General features: G+C 56.4%; 5 protein-coding genes across 5 annotated transcripts; 3 read left to right on the forward strand and 2 right to left on the reverse strand.

Annotated features, from left to right (window-relative positions):
* Positions 1-50: 50 nt before the first annotated feature.
* On the forward strand, positions 51-2,678 carry BKA78DRAFT_45874 (uncharacterized protein). Its single transcript, XM_066893222.1, has one exon. The coding sequence runs from the start codon at positions 310-312 to the stop codon at positions 2,476-2,478; it is 2,169 nt and encodes a 722-aa protein (XP_066740026.1). The 5' UTR covers positions 51-309; the 3' UTR covers positions 2,479-2,678.
* Positions 2,679-2,811: 133 nt separating this feature from the next.
* BKA78DRAFT_325770 (uncharacterized protein) lies at positions 2,812-6,548 on the forward strand. The gene is made up of 2 exons (XM_066889386.1): positions 2,812-5,965; positions 6,254-6,548. Exons 1-2 carry the CDS (start codon positions 3,008-3,010, stop codon positions 6,344-6,346), a joined length of 3,051 nt encoding a protein of 1,016 aa, XP_066740027.1. The 5' UTR covers positions 2,812-3,007; the 3' UTR covers positions 6,347-6,548.
* A 1,426-nt stretch (positions 6,549-7,974) lies between these two features.
* On the reverse strand, positions 7,975-8,787 carry BKA78DRAFT_45916 (uncharacterized protein). Its single transcript, XM_066893223.1, has one exon. It carries the CDS (start codon positions 8,557-8,559, stop codon positions 8,071-8,073), a length of 489 nt encoding a protein of 162 aa, XP_066740028.1. The 5' UTR covers positions 8,560-8,787; the 3' UTR covers positions 7,975-8,070.
* A 2,057-nt stretch (positions 8,788-10,844) lies between these two features.
* BKA78DRAFT_231624 (uncharacterized protein) lies at positions 10,845-12,855 on the forward strand (the record flags this gene model as incomplete). Its single annotated transcript, XM_066883779.1, has 3 exons — positions 10,845-11,130; positions 11,179-12,744; positions 12,791-12,855. Coding segments are annotated over 3 exons (1,917 nt in total), but the record flags the coding sequence as incomplete, so codon positions are not given.
* A 904-nt stretch (positions 12,856-13,759) lies between these two features.
* BKA78DRAFT_325780 (uncharacterized protein) lies at positions 13,760-14,128 on the reverse strand. The gene has a single exon (XM_066889387.1). The coding sequence runs from the start codon at positions 14,104-14,106 to the stop codon at positions 13,771-13,773; it is 336 nt and encodes a 111-aa protein (XP_066740030.1). The 5' UTR covers positions 14,107-14,128; the 3' UTR covers positions 13,760-13,770.
* Between the last annotated feature and the right edge of the window lie 1,009 nt (positions 14,129-15,137).

The following is a 15,137-nucleotide window of genomic DNA, read 5'->3' on the forward strand; positions in this document are numbered from 1 at the left end:
TGCAACGTCTGCACTTACTGCGGAGGGAAATTTGTGGGTTAGATCTGGTTAGGTAGCCTGCGAACAGGTGCCTCAGAGATGATGGGAATGTTGTTCATTCCTGGGGTTCGCCCTTGCAGGACCCAAAATACAGGCGAGCATCAGCCGAGCATTGATGGCAACATTCAACCTTGATTCTCTGTTTTGCATCTTCACAGCCAACTCCTACTCTGTTGTGGCTCAGCGCTCGGTGTTGTTCTCGTTGCTAATACTCTGCCGAGATTGGAGCTGTCGGACGCAGGCCGCGCCAATCGGTACAGATCCATCCCCATGATGAATTACGAACCATTGCGCCTGTCTGGGTCACCGGCCAAATCAACAAAAATCGTCGAAGGCCCTTCCAGTCCGACCAAATCAATCTGCCTCGACATGGATGAGACGTCTCCTATAGAAACGGATTTCCTCGCTGGAACCGGATCCGCGCGACGCACCAACTTTTTCGACGATAGCTCTAGCGATGAGCTTGAGAAGCGAGAATCGTTGAGCCTATCACTCAATGACCCGCGAAAGATGACGCTGACGCCGAAAAGCAACAAAAGCGACAACCTGTCCCGTAAAGAAGCAAACCACCTCGGAGCCTCACCGGACGAGTACAGCCACGTGCGCGGCAGCAACGGCAAGATGAGGGCGGATGCGGAAAGGAGTCCGACGCCGGGTACGAAAATCATGAGTGATTTGCACAGATCTTCTGGTGTTTCCTCCATCCTTGTACCATCAGGCGCAGCGAGCAAAGAGAATCTGCTTGACAAAACCCCGCAACGGCCAAGCCGTCCAGGAACCGGAATGGAAACAAGAGGAGGCTCGACGGGGTACGACAACAACAAGTTCAGAATATCAGGCGTTTTCGAAGATGGCCCGTCCGAAGAATTGCAAACTTTGGACTCGAAAACGGACGACAGAATTCTGGGGGTGCACGCCATTACATTGCAAGCTTTGCTACGAGACGAAGAAGCATTGCAAGCCAGTGCTAGCGCGAGTACTCGCTGCAAGAGCGTCAGTTCAGACTTGGCCGGGCTCAAAACAGATCCTGCTCTCACCACCTCTCGAGCCGACTCGGCCATGCTCACGGGGGCCGTCTCGTCACAGCAGGACTCTTCGCCTCCCCAAGAGAAGAAAAAGGTCCTGCTCATACCTCCACCCATCGACACTACAGGGCAACCAAGGACCAAGCACTCCAAGCCCAAAACACCATACCCCTTTTACCACCGCAAGGGCAACGCTCTCTTCAGACCCAGCCCTCTCTCAGCCCCGGACGACCAGTTTTCATCGGAAACTGAAATCCCATCGCGCCAGGTTATCTTGGAAATTCGGCTGCGCCGTCGTGAAGGCGTCTATGCGCCGCGAGTCTCTCGCATCTCCATCCCGAGCCGCACCCAACTGTCTCGTGATCAAAGCCAACTCAACGAGAAGCAGCCTTCCACTACACCATCGTCTTCATCGTCTTCGCTCACCAAACGGTTGAAAGATGGCACTTCTCCTTCGGGCCCAAGTCATCCTTTCACAACCGACGCTTCTCTCGCCGATGCCCTCCGCACCGAATACGCCCATCTTGCCGGTCCTTGGCCCATTCGCTTTTTCTCTGCACGCACACTGAGTCGCATGGACGTCGTCGTGTCTTCTGTGGCTAGGGCTGCTGCTGGAGGCCCTGAGCATATTGACATGGCGGGCACAGGACTTTTGCGGCTGGTGAGACGGCCGAAGAAGGGCATAAAAGATTCTCACTGGGTCAATTGGTGCGTACGAATTGGAGAAAGGGTGAGAGCAGCGGCAGCCGGCCCAGCAGGACGAAGCTTCAGCGCCATGAGAGTTGTGGATGCAGCCGCAGAGAATGGCTTCAGCACAAATTCCTTACACAACCAGCGGCGCTGGAGCACGGGAACCCCACGCACACCCACGCCAGGCGGCGGGTTCCCGGTTCGCGTGGATGGCATGGGCACACGCAGAACGCCGCCCAGCAGAGCGAGTTCGGGCGTCTTTGCCGGAGGCAGCTCAGCTACGTGGGACGCAGCCGACCACATGGAGGGCAGAGACCGCGACACTCTGCGCTCAAACACCAACTACCGCTACTCGTTTCTGTCGCCGCACAGCAGCACCGCCGTCGACGCGACGCTCTCAGCAGCCGAACGGGGCAGCGGTGGTCCCGACGAATCGTCGCCCAGCCCTGACGACGCCGCCAGCGAAAATCAAATCACGGCGCTCACGGTCGAGTTTATCGAGTCGTGGAGTGGCGTCCGAATTGCCCTCGCCCTGCTGCTTGTCCTGCTGCTCGCGCTGGCCGGCATTGCGCTGTGGACAGTGCTGGGAAAGGGCGTCATGGCCGAGGGTTGGCAGGGACAGGGGGCCAGAGTAGGCACTGGGGTTTTGGTGGGCGGGGTGGTGTTGATGGTGGGCTGGACTTTGGTCGGGGCTTGGGTCGGGGCGAGTTGGTGTGTGATTTAAATTCTTTTGACTTGCTGTGCTTGATGAAGTAAAGGAAATGGCGGGGGGCTTTTGGGCTTTTGCGGGCAGGGGGCATTCTTTCTGTTTGGCGGTGTTGGAGGTTGGTGGGAGCTCTGCTGGTTCAGATGGTTTAATTGTTGGCGTTGTACATTTGGTGAGAAATTGATTTACGTCTTAAGGGCATAATTGGAACATTTCATCGTCAGGGGTTCGTGTATGCTGATGGAGTTTGGAGTCTGGGACGTTGAGGAGACGCTCGCGTTGACCCCTGCAGCGCTTGGCCTTGACGCTCGGGTCTGGCCGTCACGTCCGCCGGCAGCATGCCTCTGAACAGCTAATCCATAAACTCGCATCATCTCGACGACTCCCTCTACACCCTCTCCTCGAGTTCTTGCGCCCCAGAGCATGTCCCATCCGCCGACCCTCGTTTGACCGTCCAGCCTTCGTTCACTGGTCCCCGATCCCGCAGGCCACCTCGCTGCATCCGCATCCGCATCGCACCTTAGTCCCAAAACTTCCGCTCAACACCATGTCCGACTTCTCCATGTATCACGCCCTCGGGGCCCAAGGAGCCGCCTCGAATGGTGCGCAGCAGCCTCAGCAGCCCGCTGCTCAAAAATCCCGTCCGCCCGTTGCACCGAGCCCCGGTGGCTATCAACAGACTGGCTCGTACGCTGGCACCCCCGCGAACCAATACGTCTCGCCACAACCTCCCAGCGCTGGATATGGAACGCCGCAGCAGGACCAGGGATACTTTCCACAACAGCCTGGTTATGAAAATGGACAGGCCGGCGTCGAGGGATTGACACAACAAATGGGAAGCGTGGGACTCGGAGTGGACACGCAGGGCCACGCGCCGACGCGGCCAAAGAAGAAGGACAGGCACGCATATCACCAGATTGAGTCGACGGGGAGCTCGCAGGCCTTCAGCGGCATCCCCCAAGCCGGCGCGGGCACGCCGTCGCAATTCCTGAACCAGGAGCACCCGTACGCAGGCCAGGCCATCACGCCCGCCATGAACCAATTCCCCGCCGCCTCAGGTCAATTTGTGCCCGCAAATCCCTCAACGCCCATGCAGCATGCCGCGCGTGGTGGAGCGCCGCTGAATGGATCCGCCATAGCAGGCTCGTCGCAGGGCAAGGTCGATCCCGAGGCGATACCCAGCGTGCCCAGGTCGCGCGACGTGCCGGCGCACTTTTACCTGGACCACGTGTATCCGACCATGGAGCAGCATCTCCCGCCGCCCGCCGCGATCCCGTTTGTTGCTTTTGACCAGGGCAACTCCAATCCCAAGTTTGCCCGTCTCACGCTCAACAGCATACCATCGTCGCAGGATGCCCTCACTTCGACCGCTCTTCCCCTGGGAATGATATTACAACCGCTAGCGGCGCCGCAAGAAGGAGAGCAACCGGTACCGGTCTTGGACTTTGGAGAGGCAGGACCGCCGCGCTGTCGGAGGTGCAGGGCGTACATCAACCCGTTCATGACCTTTAGGTCGGGAGGAAACAAGTTTGTCTGCAACATGTGCACATTCCCCAATGATGTGGCGCCAGAGTACTTTGCCCCGACAGATCCCTCGGGAGTGCGTGTGGACCGACTGCAGCGACCAGAGTTGACACTCGGCACGGTGGATTTCATGGTTCCGAAAGAGTACTGGTCCAAGGAGCCCGTTGGCCTGCGGTGGTTGTTCCTGATTGATGTCAGCGCAGAGACAGTCAACAAGGGCTTCCTGGACGGATTCTGCGAAGGCATCATGAACGCTCTCTACGGAAGCGAAGGAGAGACAGCAGAGGAGAAGCGGATACCCAAAGGTGCCAAGGTCGGCATTGTGACGTACGACAAGGAGATTCACTTTTACAACCTGAGCCCGAGTCTCGAAAAGGCTCAGATGATGGTCATGCCCGACATTGAGGACCCATTTGTTCCACTGAGCGAGGGCCTTTTTGTCGACCCCGAGGAATCCAAGTCTGTTATTACTGCTCTTCTCACGCAGTTGCCCAACATGTTTGCGCAAATCAAGAACCCTGAGCCGGCACTATTGCCGACCTTGCACGCGGCTCTCGATGCCCTCAAGGCCACGGGAGGCAAGATGGTGTGTTCGCTGGCATCCCTCCCCACTTGGGGACCGGGCAGGTTATTCCTGCGCGATGACGGCAAGGTCCACGGCACAGATGCAGAAAAGAAGCTGTTCAACACGGAGCATCCAGGCTACAAAAAGGTCGCCACCAAAATGGTCGAGAGCGGCATTGGCATCGACTTTTTCATGGCTGCTCCCAGCGGCGGATACCTCGACATTGCGACCATTGGCCACGTCTCTGCCTTTACGGGCGGCGAAGTCTTTTACTTTCCCAACTTCCACGGCCCTCGGGACACGCTCAAGCTTTCCAAAGAAATCAAGCATACCGTCACGCGCGAGACTGGCTACCAGGCCCTGATGAAGGTGCGCTGCTCCAACGGCTTGCAAGTATCCGAGTACCATGGCAACTTTTACCATCACACTTTTGGTGCTGATCTCGAATTTGGCGTCATTGATGCCGACAAGTCGATTGGTGTGCTCTTTAGCTATGATGGCAAGCTGGACACCAAGCTCGACGCCCACTTCCAGAGCGCTCTGTTATACACGACTGCGAGCGGCGAGCGGAGAGTGAGATGTTGCAACTTGGTCGCGAGCGTCAACGAAAACGCCGTCGACACGATGCGCTTCGTCGACCAGGACGCAGTAGTCAGCATCATCGCCAAGCAAGCCGCAGACCGCATGGCAGAGCGTCCACTGAAAGAGATTCGCTCCGCAATCACCGAAAAGACTGTCGACATTCTCGCGGCATACCGCAAAAACTTCTCACATGGCCACCCACCGGGCCAGCTTGTGCTCCCCGAGCATCTCAAAGAGTTTAGCATGTTCACCCTCGGCCTCATCAAGTCGCGCGCCTTCAAGGGCGGCAAGGAGCCCACAGACCGCCGCGTCTACGAGATGCGCATGATCAAGTCCATGGGACCTCTCGAGCTTTCCCTCTTCCTCTACCCTCGCATCTACTCTCTCCACAACCTCGCGCCGGAAGAAGGCTTCCCAACCGACAACGGCCGCCTGCGCATGCCGGCCGGCATACGGGCGTCATTCTCCAAAATCGAAGAAGGCGGCGCGTATCTGGTCGACAACGGGCAGCAAGTGCTGCTGTGGCTGCACGCGGCCGTCTCGCCCAACCTGCTCGAAGACCTGTTCGGCCCCGGCGTTGGCGACCTGCGCCAGCTCGACCCCTTCCTCAACCAACTCCCCGTTCTGGCGACCCACCTCAACGCGCAGGCCCGCAACATGCTCCAGTACCTCGAGCAGGGCCGCGGCTCCAAGGCCGTCACGGTGCAGCTGGCGCGCCAGGGGTTGGATGGCGCCGAGTACGAGTTTGCCCGCTTGCTGTATGAGGACCGCAATGGCGAGGCGCAGAGTTATGTCGACTGGTTGGTCCATGTGCATCGGAACATTCAGCTGGAGGTGAGTTTGTGACGTCCCTTTTCCCCCATCTTTTTTCATTTCTCCCCCGTTTGCGAGCTTCGTCATCTTACACTGTCATCGTCGAAGCTCGCGCCCCACTCGCATTTCCGCTCTTTTTGATGCCGCTGCTGCGTCTGTCCATCTACAAAGCATACATGTGCAGTCGTCATCACCATCATCATCACAATTCCCCCAAACCTTTCCCCTCCTACAGCCACGTCCACCGTAAGTCGCACGCACACGCAAACTTTGCCCAACCAAACGCATCTAACGTTTCTTGCGCAACAGCTCTCGGGCCACCGCAAACGCGACGACTCGGCCTCGGACTCGTCGGGCGTGGCGTCCACCTTTGCCGGCTTGCGCACGCCGTACTGGGGATAGGATCGCATACGGAGTTAGTGAGCGGCTGGCTGTCTGGCTGGCTGGTGGGAAAGGGGGAAGGGAAGTGGGGAAAGAGGAAGGGAAAGCTTGTTGTGTTCTTCGTTGTTGTAATTGCTTTAAAACTTCACATTTGTTCTGTGTTGTCTAAGTTGGGGGCGGTCGGGTGGTGGTGGTGCGTTTGGTCTGGACTGAATGAGAGAAGTGGGAGGGAGGGAGGGAGGGAGGGAGGAGAGAAAGGCAAGGGAAAAGCAAAGTAGCTGGTAGCGTGTGTGTGTGTGTGAGGGATGCAAGCGGGTGGGAGATGTATATCCTTCCTCCCTCCTTCCCTTTCCTTTTCGATTCGAGAAACGGAGACCGAGATTACATACTGTGGACTCGAGAATCAGAGTTCGAGTTGGGGTTGGGATTGTTGGTGCGTTGTTTGAAGGCAAAGAAGGGGCTTGTGGTTGTTGGTGATGTGTGTAAAAATACCCGTATGAATCCGTTTTTGAGTCTACTGTTTAAACTTTTACCTCTCCTGTCGCCTCCGCTACAAGTCAGTTCGAGAGCGTGGAATACTTCCTAGCAGCTAGCTCCCCTACGCAGAAGACAGGGAAACAGGGGGAGGGGGCGGCGCGAAACACGACAGGGGTAGGTCGACCAAGGGCACGTAGTGACATGCACTAGGCAGGGGGGAAAGAGACTTTCGCTTTCTTTTAGTACAACGACGCCCGTGGTCTGCGTCCTCGTGTCGATGATTGGAATGTAATCATTGTTGTTCTTCCCCTTGTATGTATATGTATGCTTAGTTCCCAAACTCATCCTAACCAACAACCAACGCGGTCTTGTCTACAATATCATGACACCCTACCTACCTACCCCCCGCCGACTTGGCATCCATCCCTACCATCCCGACCTACATGACCTACCCCTGACCTATATGTGTGTCCCGTTCTCTGTCAAACTACCGCACTGCCGACACGTCATCTCGTCCCCCCGTTCCCCTGTCCACCTACCCTCCCTCCTGCCTTCCTCCCTGAGCCCACGCGCTGCGCCTCGCTTCGCCTCGATTCGTTTCGCGCCGGACCATTCTTCTATCCGCCCGTGGACAATTATTGTTTTTTAGAGTCGCTCCCGCGCCGCTCCGCTCCGCTGCTGGGTTGAGTGAATAGGTAGGGGCGACCCAACCTAGGGAACCCCCCCCCCTGATCTGATCACCCCTCCCTCGACCTCTCCGCCTGTCCTTCCGTCCGCCGTGAGCTCTCTTGTCGGTTACCTAGTCGTCTTGCATGCACGTACGCTTCAACTCGACTCCATCGCTCGCAGCTCCTCCCCTTCCTCTTTCCACTCGCGTCCGTCGTCTGTCATGCTCCTGTTGCTTCCCCCCCCACCCCCCCCCCCCCCCCTCCAAACGCGGCCCTTTCATCGGCGCTGATCGATAGAACTATGTACTTAGCTTGCGCATGACCACCCGCAGTGTGTGCTGTGCGCGCTCTCTGAGAAGACAGGCCGTAGGTGGCAGCGATGCAACGCTTTTTTTCCTGTGTAATCATTCAACCCAAGTGTCAGTCGTGAGTAAGTACTATTTTCTCTAGCTTTTCGACACCGAACAAACCATCATTTCGGCAACCCGACCGACCAACCTTTGCACCCGGGCAGCAAAGAAAGCTTCCTTGTGCCTCGAGTCCACCTATGCCGGCCGTCGACTGCCGACTGCCGTGCCGACTGCAGGTACAGCACCACACCTACCGTACAGCCGCACCGCTGCCGAAAATTAGCAGCACAGCTTTAACCATACTCAACTCTTCCTGCGCGATGGTTAAGGTAAGGCGGGTGGACGGGCAGACGGCAAAGCGGAGCAGATGCGCGTGATGATGTGGCGGCTGCAGTTTGGCAGGGGTGACGCTGGAGTGGAGGGCAGTAATATATTGTAGTTGGAGGTGTGGCGGTGCTGTGGAGGGGAGGACCGGGCAGGGCAGGGGAGGGCACAGACTACGGACGGGACTAGGTACTGGAGGTATGATTGATGATGGAGGCGACGAGAATAGGAACGTTGGTATTTTTGTGGTTTTGATGGTTTTGATGGGTTTGATTGGGGTGGTGAGGAGGCGAAGGACAGGGAGGAGGAGGAGGAGAATAGTGTTGCAGTGCAGCAGTCCTGCTTCGACAATTCCTCTAAGCGCTATCGCGACATGTGAGAATTGACGGCGCGTGTTGAGAGCAAGCAGGCGCATCACTTGCAATTCGGCAGCATCACCAAAACCACAAGTTCACCCCATCATCAACAGCAAGCACCCACTTCCTCCCGCATCAAGCAGCCTCCCCCTCCCCGCCCCGCACGAATCAGACGCATCGATAGCGGCATCGACCCTACGGCCGCTGATTGGCCACCTCACAAAACGACTCAAAAATGTGAAGCGGTCCAGGTTTCCCGATCGAGATTATTGAGTACGAAGAGGGCTGATCGGCGGCTGTGATTGGGCCGCGCCAGAAACAATTTTTTTTCGCTTGGTTTCAATCGAGTACGATGTTTGGGTGGGGAGGGATACGAAACAAGCGCTTCGCGCCGATGTGACGGGGGGGAGGTTTGGGTTGAGACGTGGAGACAGTATTGTGTGAGGGGGTGGTGATGATGATGATGGGGAAGAGAGTCGGTGGAGGACAACGCGCGTATGTAGCCAAGGTCGCACATGAAGTCAGCGGTGATGATGTGGTTGGTGGCTGGTGGTACCTGGTCTGGCCTCCAGTCCCCTCCTCGTCCGTCGACGATCGAGACGCGGCCAGCAGTCAAAAAGTCGTGGCCATTTGGGGGATTTGCAACGTTCTAGAATTCCAGCATCGATCAAAAATCGATTCTTTTGGTCGCTCGTCTGGAGGACGGAAATGAGAGAGATAATATCGGCTGGGAGATTATTGTGAGTCCTGCTGCTAGTGCTCCCCCATGTCGGCCGTCGGGGAGGACGGGACTCAGGGCAGCATTCCGTCAGGTCGGCGGCTGGGAGGCCCGATGCAGACAGACTGAGCGTGGACCGGTCTGGCCGGCATGTGAAGATTGAGACGGGTGAGTAGTATGGGGAAGGACAGGCTACGAGACTCGATTGCAAAAAAAAGGGCGGGTGAAATATGTTGGAGAGGTGTGCAAGGGATTTCTGAAGATGATGTTTGATAGACGAGGGCTTCGATGGTCTCGTATAGGGTTGTATCTCGAGTGGTGGCTGACTCGCAGCAGAATGTAACCCTGGCGCTGGTGTTGAACAAAAATTGAAACTGACTGACCTGTGACTACGGAGGATTCTGCTGTCAAGACTGCAGTCGTGTTGCACAGAAAGTCAATGTTGAAGATGATGTCGACTTCAGCTGGGGAGAAGAAGATTGGGACGGTGGGTTTCAGCGGGCTCCTGCCGTCGCAGGGCCGTTGAGTCCCTTGATTTGGGCGTGGCGTCGATGGCTTCTTGTCAAGTTCACGTGGCGGATTTAGCCAAGGTTAGCTGCACATGTCTTTGTTCAGACTTCTGGTGATAGGGCTGTCCACAAAGGTCGTCGATCGGAAGCTGATCGCCCGTCTTCTTTTGCTTGGCTTACATAGCCACAAGCACACGAACGGGGTGGAACTCGACTTCGTACGGAGCGGAGAGAAATCAAGCGGCGGTGCAAGCCAGCAATACCGACGATATGGCCAGCTGTTGGTCCCTGGTACAAATACACGCTCAGCTTCAGGGGCAAACCTCCGGGTAGTCTATTTTTGGCGCGGCAGAGTCTGGACCTCTTGACTCTTGTCCTGCATTCCTTAGGACCGCCCACTCCCAGACGCCTGGTCACGGCCAAGCCTGCACGCCGTCGGCCACGTTCTGACCGCGATGCTCTCGACGACGACAATTCTGCAGTTCTTCTCGTATGCCTCTACACATTCTACTGTACAATCAGTCCTCTCCCCCCGTGATCTTCCCTTGGCAGCAATGCTTGGACGACGGCACGAACTGTGGAGCTGATGGGAGTCAATCATCAGCCATTCACAGCTCTGATCCAGACGCCCCGCCCCAGTCAATCCCTGCGTATTACGGCCAACGACGCCCACTCCTTCTGGTAAAGCCGCCGTGCTTGCCGAAGGCGCCTTGAAACTCTGAAACTCGCACTCTGCTCCCCTTCTCTCTAGACCACCAACTTACCATCTCTTCCTTTCCCTCTCTCTCCAAGCCCCCGACCCACGCAGTCGCCAGACTCGTTCCCCTCGTTTGCTTGCTTCTTCCTCGTCCTTTGCCCCATCTCTCCTGCCGACGACATCCCGTACATACCCCTATACACCACCACAACCTCGCCGGCGATCCTAGACCCCCAAGACTAATCCTTTTGCCTCTGGTCCCACCCTCCGCCCAAGACCTGGGCTTCGCCACGACATCATAGCCCGGCTCGTGTGCGACCTCTGCTTCTACTGAGCGTGTCCTGCAAGCTTTAGGACCGCTCGCGCGGCCAACCACTCGTCGACCTCTCTCCTCCCCCATCTCTCGCCAGCATGTGGTCCTCGTTGTTCTTGCTCGGCGCTGCTCTGCCGGCCGCCGTCCTGGCTGGCGACACCATCTCCACCAACGGCTTCAGCACGTGTATGAACAATGCATCCATCCAAGTTACCAAAATGGACGTCACCTACAACCGCAAAACCAACAAGGTCGACTTTAATGTGGCCGGAGAAAGCACCGAGCAGCAAAACGTCACCGCCTCGATAGAAGTCTCGGCCTACGGCAAGGTTGTCTACAGCAAGTCGTTTGACCCTTGCGATAGCGACAATTATGTCGAGAAGCTGTGTCCAGGTCCGTAATTGTAAACATTGATTGCTTTCTTCATCTAACAAGAAGCAGTTCCCAAGGGCACCTTTTCCGCGTCCGGCGAGCAAAATATCCCCAGCAACTACGCCTCCGAAATCCCCGCCATTGCCTTTTCGATTCCCGACCTGGACGGAACCGCCAAGATGGAGCTCAAGCCCAAGGACGGTGGCGACGACCTGGCCTGTATCCAGTCGACCGTTACCAACGGCAAGAGCATGAGCGTGGATGCCGTCACGTACGTCGCTGCTGGTATCGCCGCCGGAGCCCTGGTAATGTCGGGTGTGTCGGCTCTTGGAAGCGCGGGTGCCAGTGCTGGAGCAGGCTCTGCTGGTCCCAGTCCCAAGTTTGGTGAAGTCATGACCTGGTTTCAGTCCATGGCCATGGACGGCATGATGAGCGTCAGCTACCCTTCGATTTACACGAGTTTCTCCAAGAACTTTGGATTCAGCGGTGGCCTGATTCCGTGGGCTCGCATGCAAGATTCCATTGACAGCTTCCGCAAGGCGACTGGCGGAAACTTGACGGCAGCAAACTACCAGTACCTCCGAAACGCAACCCTTGTCCACGAGGATTCGAGCGGAAACATTTACAAGCGCGGTCTCGAGACGCTAGCTCTGTTTGCCCGGGATGTCACGTACAGCGCCAGCAGCAAAACCGACGGCACCAACGACACCACCTCGTCCAACAACTCCAGCTCCAGCAACAGCTCCGATGACAGCGAAGTCATGGAGATTGTCCACGGCATCAAGGGCTACGTTGAAGAGCTCAGCATTCCCTCGGCCAACACGTTCATGACGGTCCTCCTCATTTTCGCCATTGTCATTGCGGCCATTGCCGTGGCCATTTTGCTGTGCAAGGTCATCCTGGAAACCTGGGCCCTGTTTGGAACTTTCCCTCCCAAGCTCAACAACTTCCGGAAGCGTTACTGGTGGCTGCTGGCCAAGACGATTACCAACTTGATTCTGCTGCTCTACGGCGTCTGGGTCCTGTACTGCATCTACCAATTCACCACGGGCGATTCATGGGCTGCCAAGCTCCTGGCAGGATTGACTCTGGCCATTTTTACGCTTGTTCTAGCATTCTTTGCTTGGCAAATTTGGTCCAAGGCCAACCGCTACAAGAAGCTCGAGGGCGACGTTTCTGGCCTGTTCGAGGACAAGGAGACGTGGCGCAAGTACAGTTTCTTTTACGAAAACTACAAAAAGGGCTACTGGTGGCTGTTTGTGCCGACCATTGTCTACTCCTTCGCCAAGGGCTGCGTCCTCGCCGCCGGCGATGGCCACGGCCTCGCCCAGACGGCCGCGCAACTCATCATCGAGTCGCTCATGCTGGTCCTGCTCCTGTGGTCGCGGCCGTACCAGCTCAAGTCGAGCAACGTCATCAACTGCATCATCCAGGTCGTCCGTGTCCTCTCCGTCATTTGCGTTCTTGTCTTTGTCGAGGAGCTGGGCATTGCCCAAACGACAAAGACCATCACCGGCCTCATCCTCATCGTCATGCAGGCGGTGCTCAGCGGCGCCCTCGGCATCCTCATCTTCATCAACACCATCATTGTCTGCATCAAGGAGAACCCCCACCGCAAGAAGAGAAAGGAGCAAGGTACGTCATCCCCCTATTCATCCATCACCAATCTAACACTCCACAGAAAAACTCAACCGCGACCTCGACAACCTCACGCCGCTCGACGCGCGCAACTCGCTCCTCATGGACCCGACCGAGTACAAGGGTGCGCGCCACAGCATCATCGCGCACGCCAAAGGCTACGACCCGGTGCCGATGCAAGAAGGCCTCGCCAAGCCGTCGCCGTACGGCAGCGGCGCGCACACGCGCAGCACCTCGCACGAGAACCTGCTGCACGGGGCGGCGGGCATGGGTGCGGGCGAAAACGGCGACGCCGCCAGCGTCCACAACAGCAGCAGTCGGAGCCGGTCTCCGCCGCGGGAGCGCGCGCCGCGCCTGCCCGACATCGAGAGCGGAGGCGGCATGCAGATGCACAGCTATCGGTGATCTGTTTTCGTGAAGTTTGTTTTTTGAAATTTTTGAAGGAGCGAGAGGAGGAGGGACAGAAGAGGGGACGAGAGGAGCGCAAAATGAATGGGGGCTGATTTGTTGTTGTCTGATACCTTGCCTGCTTACCCACCCACCACCTACCTATCTGCCTGTCCGTCCATCCGCCCACCTGTCTGTCTACCTATCTGTTTGTTCGTTTGTTTGTTAGCCGCTGCGCTGCTTATACCACCTCATTGCATCAATCATCCACTTATGGTACCTCTTCTACATAACATCTCCATCAACCAACGACCGGTCCTCATTACTCATCCTCTTTTCGACTGAATGGAAACAAAGGATGACCATGTATCACATTTCTCTCTCTATTCCCTTTGGAGTGGTTAGATTCCTTCTCATTTGTTTCGGATAGGTTCGGAATTTGGAGCATTTGTGTGTTGTGTTGTCAAGCCATCATTTTCCTTTTTGTCTAATTAACATTTTTTTCCATTTGTCATTGTAAAGCACCATGTTGTCTCGCCTTTTCTTGGTTGTTTTGTTTTTAGATACCTACTACCTACATATCATCACCATCTATCTCATCGGTTGAAAGCAAATCGAATCAAAATGTCTCAAATGCTACAATCTCTCCCGTTCGATTTCATCATGACGACGACTGCCCGACGGCGTGCGTCGTCGCGCCTCTTTGTGTGTTGGCTGTGAGAAGTGACCAACGACTGCGACTCGTCTCTCGAGATCAGCAATCGAGACGGCATGGCGGACCCAGATTGTTTCGTTCTGATGACAACAGCGCATGCAACGAACAGTCTGACCCGTCTTTTCTGCCCGTCTCTCGGTACACACATACGTCTCAGAAGGGGGTACGAGACGGACAGCTTGGTCGACAGACAGGTTTATTCGAGTCATGAGTGCAAAGGGGGAAAAAAAAAGGAGGCAGGCGTCGACTACACACATGTACAAAGATATTCTTCTCTGCAGTTTACAGTGGGCGAGCGAGTGAGTGAGTGCTGTCAGCTCTAGGTAGCGCTGCTGCTGCTGCTGCTGCTGCTGCTGCTGCTGCTGCCGCAACCGACAAAACTCGAGCAAAGCGTGCAAAGCGGGGGGAAGGAAGAGGGGGAAGGGAAGGAAAGAAGAACAGTAAAAAAGGAAGCCGACACGGAAAGAAACACCGAAAGAAGAGGCGACCCAACTACCACCTAGACCAAGTAAGTCTCCGAGTCTCCAAGTCTCCCGAGTCTGTCTCCAAGTCTCTGAGACGTGTGGGCAGGTGGTGGGAATTGTGGTGCTTCTCCTCCATTGCGCTACTACGCTGATGAGAGCGGACATGACGGATGACGGGTGAAGAAGACACGAAGTAAAAAGGACTCGGTGCAGACTCTTGCAGATGGACGAGACGGGTAGTCAGTCACCAAGAGAGGAGGACGAGGAGGAGGAGGGACGCTTACACGCTCGCTCGCTCGCTCGTTCGCTTCGTTGTTGGTCGGCCGAGTAAATTACTCGACCTTGCAGTCAAGTCAGTATGCGTTACAGAATGCCATACGTCTCTCTCCCTCCCTCTCTCTCTCTCGCTCTGTCGAGGTTGGTGGTTGGTCCAGATATGTGGGTGGATGGATGGATGGTTGTTGCATGATGGCAAACGATTTGGGGTGGCGGAACGCCTGCTGGCCTGAGACTGATGGACTGACTGCCATGTCAAGGAGGAGGAGGAGGACGAGGCTGTGGAGAGAGGGGAGTACTGAAGAGAGCAAAAGAGCCAAGGAAGCGCTTTGCCCATTCCATCATACGTACGGCAGCCAGCCAGCCATTCAAGTCCGCACATCCAGGACGAACGGCACGCACGGAGAGGAATGGAAAGATGGATGATGCACCGACTGACCTACGGTAGGTTGAGCGAGTGTTCTTCTTGAGGCGATGGGATGCCGAGGCACACCGATGGAAACCAATCTCTCACCACACGGGCGGCCCTCGCGCCACCAATGAAAACC

This window comes from Phyllosticta capitalensis (genome assembly GCF_038381095.1).
Source record: "Phyllosticta capitalensis strain CBS 128856 chromosome Unknown BKA78scaffold_11, whole genome shotgun sequence".
In the NCBI taxonomy this organism is placed as follows: Eukaryota; Fungi; Ascomycota; class Dothideomycetes; order Botryosphaeriales; family Phyllostictaceae; genus Phyllosticta; species Phyllosticta capitalensis.